Below are 15,000 nucleotides of genomic sequence, written 5' to 3' on the forward strand. Positions count from 1 at the left end.
GTATGTATGTATGTATGTATGTATGTATGTATGTATGTATGTATGTATGTATGTATGTATGTATGTATGTATGTATGTATGTATGTATGTGTGTATTTTTGTAATCAAGCAATCTGCATGCCAGTTCTTCGCCCATTGATCTCTTTATCAAATTGACAGATAAGATGACACATGATAGTATATACATGAGCAATACAAAAAATTCTCTCGCAATGCACTGGATCCTTCTTAAATGGGTATTATTAAAAAACAGGATAAATCATTATTTTGAAGTGTAATTAAATAGGTTTAATAAATACACACATATCGATTATAAATACAAACAAATACCTTGATTAACAATGTAAACAACAATAACAAACTAACCATAAATATCAGGCTGAAATAACAAGTTGCTCATTTTTTTTTTTTTACTTATAACTAGCATTTTATTTACTTATTTTAGAATTCGTGTAAACACACTTGCTCAAAATATCCATCAACACGTGTATTCAAAACACCTACCAACGTAAGTGTATAAAATTCCTGTTAACAAAGAACAAAGAACACAGCACACCGTATATATATCATATTTTCAAAAAAAAAAAAAGAAAAAAAAAATCCCAATACACCTAATCATAACACCTTTCTCACAACTTTTTATTTTATATTTATTTTTATTTTTTTATTTTTTATTTATTTATTTTTATTATTTATTTACTTATTTATTACCTTTCTCACACCTTTTTTTTTTTTTTTTTTTTTTTTTTTTTTTTTAAGCCCTTGCCTGCAGCTGTCATACGTTAAACAGCCGTCATATAGGAACGAGGTTGTCAATGCTTTCTCGTGGCTTAGGTCGTCAGGAACGCATTTGTGTAATACTATCGATTCTGAACCCTGATTCGTTCGTAGTAGCAAGTACCATACTGACCTAACGTACTAAAAATATTAACACAAAAAAAATCAAATAAATAATAATAATAATAATAATAATAATAATAATAATAATAATAATAATAATAATAATAATAATAATAATAATAATAATAATAGTAATAATAATAATAATAATGATGATGATGATAATAATAACCACAAAAAACTAAGATTTAGATAAATAAAGAAAGAAATTAAGATAAAAAAGATTAATCACCACTGCTCTTCCTAAGTGATTTAAAAAAGATAATTTACAACGTTGATAAGGAAATAGTGGAAATGATAACAGTGATTACAACAGAAAAAATAACAATTACAGAGATTATGATAATACTGACAATAATGATATTAATAGCAATATGAACAATACAACAACGGCAACAATAATAATAACAATAACAATAATATAAATAATAACAATAACAATGATATAAATAATAACAATAACAATAATATAAATACTAACAATAACAATAACTATGATTATAATTAAAATTATAATGCTGATAGTGGTAATAGTAGTAATAGTAGTAATAGTAGCAGTAGTAGTAATAATAACAAGAGTAATGATAATAACAATAATGATAACAAATATAATAACAACAATAATGATAACAAATATAATAATAACAATAATGATAACAAAAATAACAATAACAATAAAGATAAACGTGATAATGATGATGGTAAAAAAAATAATAATGAAAATAATAATAACAATAATAATAATGATAATGATAATCATGATAATAATAATAAAAAATAATGATAATGATAACAGTAATAAAAGATGATAATAATAATAATAATAATAATGATGGCAATAATAATGATAGTAATAATAGTAATGATAATAATAATGACGATGATAATAATAATAATAATAATAACAATACTGATAACAACAATTATAGAACTGAATGTGATACTGATAGTAATGATAGTGATTATAATAACGATAACAATAACAGTAACAACAACAACAACGATACAGAATATAATATCAAAATAAATCAATGAACACTCAGAAAATAAAGAGTTCATTTAAGGTCACAAGAATGACCTCCAACCTCGCCCACAACAGAAAGCAGAACATATATCTTGTTCCTAAAACGGGAATGTAAACCCGAAGCCATCTCGTCCGCCATCTTTGTTTTCCTTCCTCGAGAGACCGCTGGTATAAACAAAAAAATGGCGGGAAATTCAACCTTAACTAATAGCATCTGCATTTATCCTTCGGGCAGAAGGAGTTCAATTTGAGGCAGTTTTGGTGGCAGAAGATGTCGGCATCTTTCTCCTTGGCGAATTTACCGATAGCCTCGCACTGGGTTCTGTGGAAGGGAAGAAAGAGAGAAAAAAAGTGAGACGTGCACGAGTTAGATTTTTTTGGCGGGAAGGCTCGATCAGTAACAACTCGAGGGTGTCATGGCGTCTGTTTTGATGATTTTTCAGTGCAAATATAACCATTAAAACCGTTATTTTACATCCTTTTTGAAAACTGAAGACACCAAAATGATCGACCATATTCACAAAACATCCGTAACTTTTGTGACGTCATCAAAATAAACCCCATGACATGACGCCATTGACACCTCGAGTTGCTATTGATCTAGCCTTCCCCGATTTTTTTTTATGTATGACGTCACAGAAAGTTTATAGACTGTTATTTTAATAATTTTTAAATGACTTTATATTAGCATTATCTTCATTATTATGGGAAAAGATAATCAACGTGTCTGGTTCAGAAAAAAAACGAAATAATACTTGTGTATGTAGAAAAAGTATCATAGGTATACATCCATGAAATATTTATGATATCTGATAAAACAGCGCAGATGTTGCCATATCGCAGTTCCGATTATTGCAATAAATTCACAGGAAGAAATCTGTCACACTTTAATCTCTGACAGATTGAATTAGATCGAATTCCGAAAATAATTTCTTGCTTATGAGAGAATGACGATAAAGATTTTTCTTAATTACATCCTTAAATTGATAGAATGAAAAGAAATGCGATCTAATGCTATAAAATACTAACCAAGATATCGTTCGATCGTTATGCATAAAAAGAATCGCACAAAGTGAATTAAACAATCATGAAATTCCATTTTCAATATTGATTTCTATGTTTGTGTACTTGTCTGTCAGTGATAATGACATTTGAAAGATATGAAGCCTCTGTGTGTAATTACAAATAATTAAACTGTGTATAATAACAAAAAAAAATTAAAAGTACAAGTAAGTATATGATTTTTGCAATTACAAAATCGGAGTAAACTAATATTTCAATAAGATGTATATTTCCTACGTGTATCAAAATATAAAATCTCTGAGCAGAATGTAGAGACAAATAGATAGATAGATAGATAGAGAGAGAGAGAGAAAGAGAGAGAGAGAGAGAGAGAGAGAGAGAGAGAGAGAGAGAGAGAGAGAGAGAGAGAGAGAGACAGAGACAGAGTGAGAGAGTCTGAGAGAGGGGGGATATATATATATATATATATATATATATATATATTTATATATATATATATATATATATATATAGAGAGAGAGAGAGAGAGAGAGAGAAAGAGAGACAGAGAGACAGAGAGAGAGAGAGCGAGAGACAGAAAGACAGACAGACAGACAGACAGACAGACAGACAGAGACAGAGAGGGAGAAAGAAAAAAAGAAAAAGAGAAACAGAGAGAGGCATATAAAAAAGACAAAGATCCCGAGAAAGACAAAGAAAGCCACAAAAAGAGAAAGAGAAAGAGACACACAGACAGAGAAGCAGTCGGCAAGAAAGACCCGAACAATCCCGAACACCCGACAACTCACGACTTTAACAAAGACAAAGAGCCAGAGAAAGACAAAGAAAGCCACATAAAGAGAAAGAGAAAGAGACACACAGACAGAGAAGCAGTCGGCAAGAAAAACCCGAAAAAAACCGACAACTCCCGACAACTCCCGACTTACAAGACACACAGACAGAGAAGCAGTCGGCAAGAAAGACCCGAAAAAAAACGAAAAAACCCGACAACTCCCGACTTCGACTTACAAGCATCTGCAGACGAGAGGGTGGCAGTTGGGCGGGTACTTGAGGCAGTTCTCCCTACACCAGCCGCTCATACCCTGTACCCGTTCGTACTCGTTGACTGGCACGCATACCTGTGACCTGCAATACCAATGATTTGCGTGAGTTTGACCTGTGATATCAATAATTTGCGTGAGTTTGACTTGTAATACCAATAATTTGCGTGAGTTTGACTTGCAATACCAATAATTTGCGTGAATTTGACCTGCAATACCAAGATTTTGCTTGAGTTTGACCTGTAATACCAATAATTTGCGTGTTTGACTTGTAATATCAATAATTTGCGTGAGTTTGACCTGTAATATCAATATTTTGCGTGAGTTTGACCTGTAATATTAATAATTTGCGTGTTTGACCTGTAATATTGATAATTTGCGTGAGTTTGACCTGTAATACCAATAATTTGCGTGAGTTTGACCTGCAATATCAATAATTTGCGTGAGTTTGACCTGCAATACCAATAATTTGCGCGAGTTTGACCTGCAATACCAATAATTTGCGTGAGTTTGACCTGTAATATCAATAATTTGCGTGAGTTTGACCTGCAATACCAATAATTTGCGTGAGTTTGACCTGCAATACCAATAATTTGCGTGAGTTTGACCTGCAATACCAATATTGTGCATGACTTTGATAGAAGAGCAATATTGCTGATTTTTTTTTTCTTCTTCAGAATAATAAGTATAGGTTTCATGAGGACGTAAATATGTGTATAATAAAACGCACAGAAATACAGAGGAAACATACTTATACAAGCGCATACATATATTATGCTAGTAAATACAACTACATTCACAGACATTACCCACATATACGCTCACGCACACACACACACACACACACACACACACACACACACACACACACACTCACTTAACTCACTCACACACACACACACACACACACACACACATACATGAACACACACACACACACATACACACACACACACACACACACACACACACACACACACACACAAACACACACACACACACAAATGCCCCAGTTATGAAACGGTGTTGAGACATTTGACTTAAAACAAAAACATACTTATTTTATTAAAATGGGATCGGAAATGCTCCACTTGAACAAATAAATATGAATACTAATGCCTTATCATATTTATCATATATGGTACACATTTACTAAATTATTACGTTTTCCTTCATCATTATTATCATGTTTCATTCCATCAACTTTATTGCTATTTGTATTGCAATATATATGTTGATTATCTACGTTAGTTCTCATTTTATACTTCTCGGTTCGGTATTTGCAAGAAATAAACAATATCTTTTTAATTGAATTAAATTTTCAAAACTAGTCTTCTGAATAGTTAAGACAGGTAATTATATATAGCGACTATTTTTTTTTCTATATAACAGTATTTAAGTCTGTTGAAATATCTATAGTTCCACACATAAGTATATATCTACTGTTGCAACTATTTAGAAATGTATCTATATATCTACAGCTACAGTCAATATCAAATTCTTAAGTACCTCTCTGTTTATCAGTCTTTCTAACTAAGTCTATGATAATTTATCTATTATCTATCTATTTAGCTCTCTTCCAGGCTATCTATGCCAACATCATATATATATATATATATATATATATATATATATATATATATATATATATATATATATATATATATATATATATATATATATATATATATATATATATATATTTATGTACATATATGCATATATATGTATATATATAAATATATGTACACATATTCATCTCTCTCTCTCACACACACACACATACGTATACAGACATGTGTAGGCGTGCGTGTATAGGCCGCATATGAATGAAAATAATTTTTTGACAATCAGCCCGTCCATTATTCTAGAGCCAATTAACGATTTTCCTTGTGAATACCCTAAATACCCATGACTTTCACTCCCCACTTCCCGCCCTCCCATCCGGGCTCTCGACCCGCTGCGGCCCCTTCGAGGCCTACCTGACAACGAGGGGAATGAGCTGGCCGGGGCTCTTGGAGGCGTTGGCGTCCTTGGGTATCCCGGGGAACTCGTCCTGGTAGTAGAGAGCCCAGGGGTTGTCGATCTGGTTGTCCTCCGGCGGGTATCCTGCGAAGCCTCCCGTCTGCGTGTTGATGGTGACGTCGGCGCAGTTGACAAAGGTTTCCTGCGGCCCTTTGCCCTGGCCCGTCTCGCCCTGGGCGTTGGTGCCCCACGTGTTTCCTGCGGGGGCGTGAGGGGCTCGGTCTATCATGTTTTTTTAGGGCGTCTTTGCGTTAGGGAGGAGGCTAAGGGGTAGTTTTGTTATTGGCGTGAATGAGGGACACTGAATAGCGGCGATATTTGTAGAAAGTCTTGAGGAAAAATGGTGAATTGGCACCGCGGTTCTCTGGTTAGTCATCAGAAGAAAGACCAAAAAAAGCATGTGAATTCGAAATATAAACTATGCCAGGCTTTTTCTATATATTTTTCTATATATAGTATATATTACCAGGCTTCTTCCAGGAGAAATAAGAAAATGAAGCACAATAATGATCCAAATTATATACCCATACCCACAGTATATCTTTCTTTCCCACGCGTACAGCTTACGAAAAAAAAAAAACATAAAAAGACAAAAACAACAACAACAAACAAACAAACAAAATAAAAAGACAACAAAAAAACAACAAACAAACAAACAAAAAACAAAAACAAACAAGGATTCTTACAATTCTTACAACACGAAATGAATTCCACTTCGAGAAACGGAAAGACTTACCAGCGAAATACTTCCACTGGATGACGCAGTTGGTGCAGGTGATTCCCTCTGGCAGCTGGACCTTCCACCTGAAGATCTCGGTCTTCTTGCTGTCTTCGGGGATCACCCAGCGGGACTCCTGGGTGCCTTCGATCATCAGAGGGTACCTGAAGCCACGCCCAGTTCGTTAATATCGAAGATTTTTGATTATTTGAAGCTGAAGCCACGCCCAATTCGTTAATATCGAAGGTTTTTAATCATTATTTGAAGCTGGACCACGCGGAAGGCTAGATCAGTATCGACTCGAAGAGGTGTCATGGCGTCTGTTTATTTTGATGACGTCACAAAAGTTGCGGAGGGTTTGTTTACATGGTCGATCATTTTGGTTTCTTCAATTTTTTTCAAAAAGGATGGAAAATAATTATTTTGATGGTTATATTTTCACTGAACAATCATCAAAACAGACACCTCCATGACACATGACACCTCCTCGAGTTGCTACTGATGTAACCATCCCCGCTGAACACAAGTGAACGTCAATTGTCTAATGTCGGGAGGCAATGTATGTTATTTGATGTTCAAGTGATCGTTCACAGAGCTGATTTAAGTGGAGCTGCTGTTGAAACAAATGATTCTGAGTGTGTTGTATTTTATTTGTTTGTTGTGTTTTATTTGTTTGTTGTGTTTTATTTTGTTTTGTTTGTCCTTTGATTATAAGCATTACCTTAATAATACATAAATTCCATTTGTTCATAACTCCTTTATATTCAGAGTTTCCTTTTACATCACCACCTCTAAGGACAATATAGTGAAGAAACTCTAAATAAATCGTAAATACAATAAAGACAATCAATCTTTTCCCCATAGAAGGATAATACAACCGTCCTTTATATCACCAAATAGTCAATGCTATTCTCACACCAAAAAAAAGAAAATAAATAAAGATAAAAATAAAAAATAAAAAAATAAAGATAAACAATAAAAAGAGATACAAAAATAAAGATAAACAATAAAAAGAGATAAAAAAATAAAGATAAACAATAAAAAGATATAAAAGAATAAAGATAAAAAAAGAAAAAAGAAAAAAATATATAAAAACAAATAAATGAAATAAAACAAAATAATGGGAAAGGAAAGCTAAACAAACAGACTCACTTATCCAGGCATTCTTGTGTGATAATGGTCTTAGGGTCGTTGTGGGGGCAGAGTTTGAGTTCCATGTAGCCCTTATGGTTGGTCGTGAGGTCGGCCTCGATTTCGATGACCTGGAACCGAAGGAAGAGACAGTGTCAAGGGCTGCTTATGGGGGTGTGACCTTTCTTTCTTTTATTAATTATTATTATTATTATTATTATTATTATTATTATTATTAAATCTATTATTATTATTATTATTAAATTTGTTATTATTATTATTAAATTTGTTATTATTATTATTATTATTATTATTATTATTATTATTATCATCATATTTCAGTCTATTCATTTTTTTATCCTTCTTCCTCATGTCCTGCTTCCCCCTCGCCTTCTCTGCTATATATATATATATATATATATATATATATATATATATATATATATATATATATATATATATATATATATTATATATATATATATATATTTTTTTTTTTTTTTTTTTTTTGTCGGTGTTTCCTTCTACCTCCCTTCTTTCTCCCTGTCCCTCTCCTTCCACCCCTCCAAACCCCTCCCTGCCTTCCCTTCCCCCTTCTCGTTCTCTTCCCACCCCTCTCCCCCTCCCCTCCATTCCATACCTATCTTCTCACCCACTCCCTCCCTCTCTCTCTCTCTCCCACCCCTCCCTCCTTCTCCTCCCACACTTCTCCCTCTCCCCCTCCAACCCCTTCCCACCCACCGACTCCCTCCCCTCCAACCCCCTTCCCACCCACCCCCTCCCTCACCTCCCTCCCCTCTCCTCTCACCCCCACCCACCCCCTCCCTCCCAGCCACCCCCTCTCCCCCTACCCACACCTCACCCCTTCCCACCCCCACCCTCTCCCCCTCCAATCCCTTCCCACCCACCCTACCCACTCCCTCACCTCCTCCCCTCACCCCTTCCCACCCCACTCCCTCCCCACCCACACCTCACCCCTTCCCACCCCATTCCCTCCCCACCCCTCCCCTCCAACACCACCCCACTCCCCTCTCCTCACCTGGCCGGCGACATATCTCCTGCCGACGATGCCGTTGCCGAAGAGCCCTCCAGCTTCGTGATCTCGTGGCACCTTATCCGCCCAGTTATCTCCGCAGACGCCGCACTTCCCGCCGTTCTTCTGGTACTGGACTGGAGGAGGAAAGAGGGATTACAGGTACGTTCTGGTATTCTCGGGTACTTTCGAGTACTCTATGGTACTTTTGGGTAGTCTATGGTACTTTCGGGTACTTTCGGGTACTTTTGGGTACTCTCTGGTACTTTCGGGTATTCTCAGGTACTCTCAGGAAACTCTTAGGTACTCTTAGGTACTCTTAAGTACTCTCAGTTACTCTCAGGAAACTCTCAGGAAACTCTCAGGTACTCTCAGGTACTCTCTCAGGTACTTTTAGGTACTTTTAGGTACTTTCAGGTACTCTCAGGTACTCTTAGGTACTCTTTCGGGATTTCGATGCGCGAGGGATAGAGATCCAAGGCTGGATAGGGATGGGCAGCTTCCCTCTTTAGGCGTATGTGACTGTATCTATTTACCTGTCTATCTATTATGACTGTATCTATCTCTTTAATCTGTCTGTTTGTTGTGACTATATTTATCTATCTACCTATCTGTTTGTTGTGACTTTATCTATCTATCTATCTACCTATCTGTTTGTTGTGACTTTATCTATCTATCTATCTACCTATCTGTTTGTTGTGACTATATCTATCTATCTACCTATCTGTTTGTTGTGACTATATCTGCTTAATCTTTCTTTTTGTTGAGACTATCTATTTACCTGTCTATATATCATGATGATATCTATCTGGTTAATCTGTCTGTTTATTATGACTATATCCACCTGTCTACTTATTATGACTATATTTATCTGCTTAATTTGTCTGTTTGTTATGACCATTTCTATCTACCTAATCTATGTATCTATCTGTCTGTCTGTTGGTTTCTCTCTCTTTAAACACACTTGACCATATCTATTTCTCTATCAGACAATCTAGCAATCAATCTGTCTATCTATCAATTAATCTGTCTATCTATCAATTAATCTGTCTATCTATCAATTAATCTATCTATCTATCAATCAATCTGTCTATCTATTTGCTTTATGTCTTTCAATCTATCTATCTGCCTTTCCGTTTACCTACCTATCAGTCTATCTATCTGTTTGTCTGCCTATCTATTTTCCTCCTATCAATCTATCTATCTATCCATCATATCCTTTTATCAATCAATCATTCAATCTATCTATCTACTTATCTATCAGTCTATCTATCTCCCTATCTATCATTCTATCTATCTGTCTATCTATCTATCTACCTATCTATCGTCCTATCTATCTATCTATCTACCTATCTATCTATCTACCTATCTCCCTATCTATCATCCTATCTATCTATCTATCTACTTATCTCCCCATCTACCAATATTACTTTACATATATCATTTCTACCCTCATTCTATCTGCCATTCTTATCTCCATCAATTATTATCATTATCTATTTCTTGTCCCGTCATTTATTTACATATAAGAAGGTAGTAATTATGGCCTATAATAAATGTGATATTCGTCTATTTTGTTAAAATTATGCCAAGACCGACCTAATTAATATTCATATATACGGATACACATATATACCGAAATAAATACATGTCTCTCATTCTAGTCATGCGTATCTACCGGATGGATAGATAGATATCCGTAAATCTAATAGACGGATAGACGGGTATGTATTCATTTCTGAGAATATGCATGACCGCACAAGCACAATTTGAACAATCTGGCCAATTGTGTCTATTTGGATCGATTGTTCATATTACAAACTGATTGGTGAGATCCGACCCGGTTGTTCAGATTGTGCAATGATACGGACATGTGTATCTACAGAATATTCAAAATTGAAGTGTGGGAAAGGGAGAGGAGGAGGAGGAGGAGGAGGGGGAGGAGGAGGGGGAGGGGAAGAGGGAGGGGGAGAGAGAGACATATTAGTCAGTTTAGACATATATAATTACCGTAGAGATTGATAGATTTATGTATACCTGATAGATAGATAGACGCATATATCGCTGTGTATATGCATGTCTGTTTTTACGAATGTTCACTGGGTCAAGCCTCGCAAAATTTGAACAAACCGGCTAATTATATCTATTTCGATCGCTCATTCTTATTACAAACTGAATGCCTATATCCCAAGAATACGGAATACTAGAACCAATATATTTATGTGGGCCTAAAATGATAAGAACCAGAATATGCGATGCGAGGACCAACATACTTCTATGAACGTAAAAATGATAAAAAATAAAATCTGTAGTGCAAGGACCTATAAATTTATTTCAGCCTAATTTGATAAAAAAAAAAAAAAACTGCGACCCGATATACTTATCTGATCCCGAAACATAAAAAAATGAGAGACGTAAAGGTGCGCTGCGAATCTCACCCGTAAGAGAGTAGTAATTATGGTCGATAATACCTGTGATAGGCCTATTTCGATCTCTCATTCATTTTACATACTAACTGTCGATATCATTAAAATATGCAATGAAAGAATCAAAATAATTATCTGGGCCTAAAATGATGAAAACAGAATATGCAATACAAAAAAAAAAAGAAAATTATCTGGGCCTAAAATGATGAAAATGAATTATGCAATGAAAGAAACAAAATAATTACCTAGGCCTAAAATGATGAAAATAAATTATGCAATGAAAGAAACAAAATAATTATCTGAGCTTAAAATGATGAAAATAGAATATGCAATACAAGAAAGAAATAATTATCTGGGCCTAAAATGATGAAAATAGAATATGCAATACAAAAAAAAAATTATAATAATTACCTAGGCCTAAAATGATGAAAATAAAATATGCAATACAAAAAACAAAATAATTATCTGAGCTTAAAATGATGAAAATAGGATATGCAATACAAGAAACAATAGCCTTATCTGAGTCTAAAATAAAAAATAGAATATGTAGTGCAAGAGCCAATAATATACTTTTTTGAGCCTAAAATGGTGAAAATAGAACATGCAATACCAGAACCAATAGAATTATCTAAGCCTAAAATGACAGAAATAGAATAAATACAAAAACCAATATACTTATTTGATCTTAAAATGATGAAAATTAAATACGCAATGCAAGACATCCAATACAATACTAATATACTTATCTGAACCTAAAAAGATGAAAAAATAAAATATGCAATACAAGAAACAATATAGTTATTTAAAGCTAAAAAAAAAAAAAAAAAAAGATACAATGTAAGAACCAATATACTTATAAACACTTAAGAAACAATATAGTTATTTAAAGCTAGAATTAAAAAATGCAATATAAGAACCAATATACTTATAAACACTTAAGAAACAATATAGTTATTTAAAGCTGAAAAAAATGTAACTTAAGAACTTATAAAAAACACAAAAAAGACGCAAAAATTAGACATCTGACCCTAAAAAAAAAAAAAAAAAAAAAAAAAAAAAAAAAAAAAAATACGTTTCGAGCCTCACCCACGAATCCTCCGCAGTAGAGTTCGTTGTCGTTGTAGTTGACGGGGTTCGGGTAGCCCAGCCTCCACATGGCGTTCCTCGCGGGCGGGTCCATCAGCCGCCCGTGGCCCCACACGCCCACCTGCAGCGAGGGGAAGGAGTGGGTTGCTGCGGTTTGTGCTGTTTTAGAGAGTTATGTTTATGGGATGTGTGTGTGTTTGAGTGTGTGTGTTTGTGTGGGTATGTGTGGGTGTGCGTGAGTGTTTGTGTTTGTGTGTGTGTGAGGGTGTCTGTGTGTGTGGGTATGTGTGGGTGTGGGTGAGTGTTTGTGTGTATGTGCGTGAGTGTATGTGTGTATGTGCGTGAGTGTTTGTGTGTATATGCGTGAGTGTATGTGTTTGTGCGTGTGTCTATGTGTGTATGTGGGTGTGTATGTGTGTTTGTGTTTGTGTGTATGTGCGTGAGTGTTTGTGTGTATGTGCGTGAGTGTATGTGTTTGTGCGTGTGTCTATGTGTGTGTGTGGGTGTGTATGTGTTTGTGTCTGTTTGTGTGTATGCGCGTGTGTGTGTTTGTTTGAGTGTATTTTATAAGCAGTGATACATCAGCCTGCATCTGATTTTAATTCGTGATGTTCTAATTCTTCTCATATCTGTAGCCATAATGTTTATAATCAAAAAGACAGACAGACAGACATCATTTTACTTTCAAGCAACTTACGACATCTATCTACTTACAGCCAAGAACGCGAGACAGACGAAAGTTATCGCCATGTTTATCCTCATTCTGAAAATAAAACACGTAACAATAAAAAATGTAAAATAACTATTTTTTTATCAATTAAATGAGTTATCATCTCATCGCTTTCATTAATAGGGCTATCTTTTATCTTCATTTAAGAGATTAATTTGTCACTGCCACTTGCACGTATTTCGAGTTATGCAACATATGCCTTGATACGTATCTATGATAATTTGATTATGATTGCAACAATAATGATAAGAACGACAATGTTCCTAGCAATAACAGCAAGAACAACTGGAACAACAACAACGTCAACAACAACAGTAATAATAATAATATGATGATTACAACAACAATAATAATAACAACGACAATGTTCCTAGCAATAACAATAAAAATAATAACATCCGAAAAAAACAGGTGGAACAACAGCAACAATAGTAATAACAATAATGATAGCAATTATGATAACAATAATGACCCAAAATTACGATTATGATGATGTTAATAATTATAATAAAGACAATTTCTATATACGCTTTATCACTAATTTATATCCGATGATCAGATCAAATATATATCTTAATTTTCAATCTTATGCGTTTAAAAGATGTCTATTTATTATATTTGCTTTTCGAATCATCCTAAAATTCCTAGGAAAAACGAATGAGGAATAATGAGAAAAACATTTGAAAGTAGAAGGAGGAGGAAGAGAAAAAGTAAAAGAAAAGAAAAGAAAAGAAAAAGAATGAAAGAAAGAAAAAAATACACACACACACACACACACACACACACACACAATTGTTTATAACAACAATTACTAAGGAATAAAATGAAATAAAAAATAATAATTAGTGACCATTACTGGTAACTTTTTTGTGTATTTTTTTGTTATTAACACATTCTCATTTCTTAATTATTGTATTTTGATTTATAACTGCATTCATTTCGTTTTGGTATTTAAGTTAATAACGATTGTAATTCACACACACACACACACACACACACACACACACACACACACACACACACACACACACACACACACACACACACACACACACACACACACATATATATATATATATATATATATATATATATATATATATATATATATATATATATATATAATGGTGAGATGATAAAACAAAGTGCTGATTTTAAGAAATTCTTGATAAGGATAAAAGTAAAAAAAAAAATAATAAATAACAATAATAAAATAAATACTAATAATAACAAGATAAACATAAATAAATAAAAAAAAATGGATAAAAAATAAAGATGGCGCTGATGCTGATGTTGACCCGAAAATTATCTGTGATGGTGATTAAGACAATGATAGCAATAATGATCACGATATCAATAATAATAATCATAATAGTGATAATGATGATGGCAACAACAATGGTAATGGAAATAAACTCATTATCATTATTGTTAAAACGATAATAATGCTAATGAGAATAGTAATAAAGATGATGATAATGATGATAACAATAATGATCATAATAATGATCATGATAATGAACCTAATAACTGGAAATAATAACGATAACAAAGTGATATATAGTTGGCAATACTACTACAAATAACGACATTAATGATAGTAATAATAATGCTAACAATAGCAAAAAATCATAATGATAATTACAATCGTAATGACAAAGGGAATAATAATGATAATAATGATGGTGGTGATAATAATTACAATAATAGTAACAGTGATAATACTCTAAAAAGTAATGATAATGATGATGGTAACAATAATGATGATGATAATGATAATAACAATGTTAATCAGGATAATAATATTTTTGATAACAATGAGAATGATGATAGTAATGATGATGATTATTGCTATTATCATATC

At 33.6% G+C, this 15,000-nt stretch overlaps 1 protein-coding gene across 1 annotated transcript in view; it reads right to left on the reverse strand.

The window, feature by feature from the left end:
- Positions 1-634: 634 nt before the first annotated feature.
- Positions 635-15,000, reverse strand: part of LOC113807839 (uncharacterized) — a 32,834-nt gene continuing 18,468 nt past the window's right edge. Inside the window, exons 2-9 of the mRNA XM_027359137.2 lie at positions 13,121-13,169; positions 12,407-12,527; positions 8,901-9,031; positions 7,883-7,992; positions 6,749-6,894; positions 5,970-6,210; positions 3,956-4,072; positions 635-2,246 (exon numbers count right to left, since the gene is read on the reverse strand). Of these exons, the coding sequence (XP_027214938.2) occupies positions 2,129-2,246; positions 3,956-4,072; positions 5,970-6,210; positions 6,749-6,894; positions 7,883-7,992; positions 8,901-9,031; positions 12,407-12,527; positions 13,121-13,168 (1,032 nt within the window). The 5' untranslated portion in view covers position 13,169 and the 3' untranslated portion in view covers positions 635-2,128. The remainder of the gene's footprint in view (positions 2,247-3,955; positions 4,073-5,969; positions 6,211-6,748; positions 6,895-7,882; positions 7,993-8,900; positions 9,032-12,406; positions 12,528-13,120; positions 13,170-15,000) is intronic.

The sequence above is a fragment of the Penaeus vannamei genome, chromosome 1 (assembly GCF_042767895.1).
Source record: "Penaeus vannamei isolate JL-2024 chromosome 1, ASM4276789v1, whole genome shotgun sequence".
Lineage (NCBI taxonomy): Eukaryota > Metazoa > Arthropoda > Malacostraca > Decapoda > Penaeidae > Penaeus > Penaeus vannamei.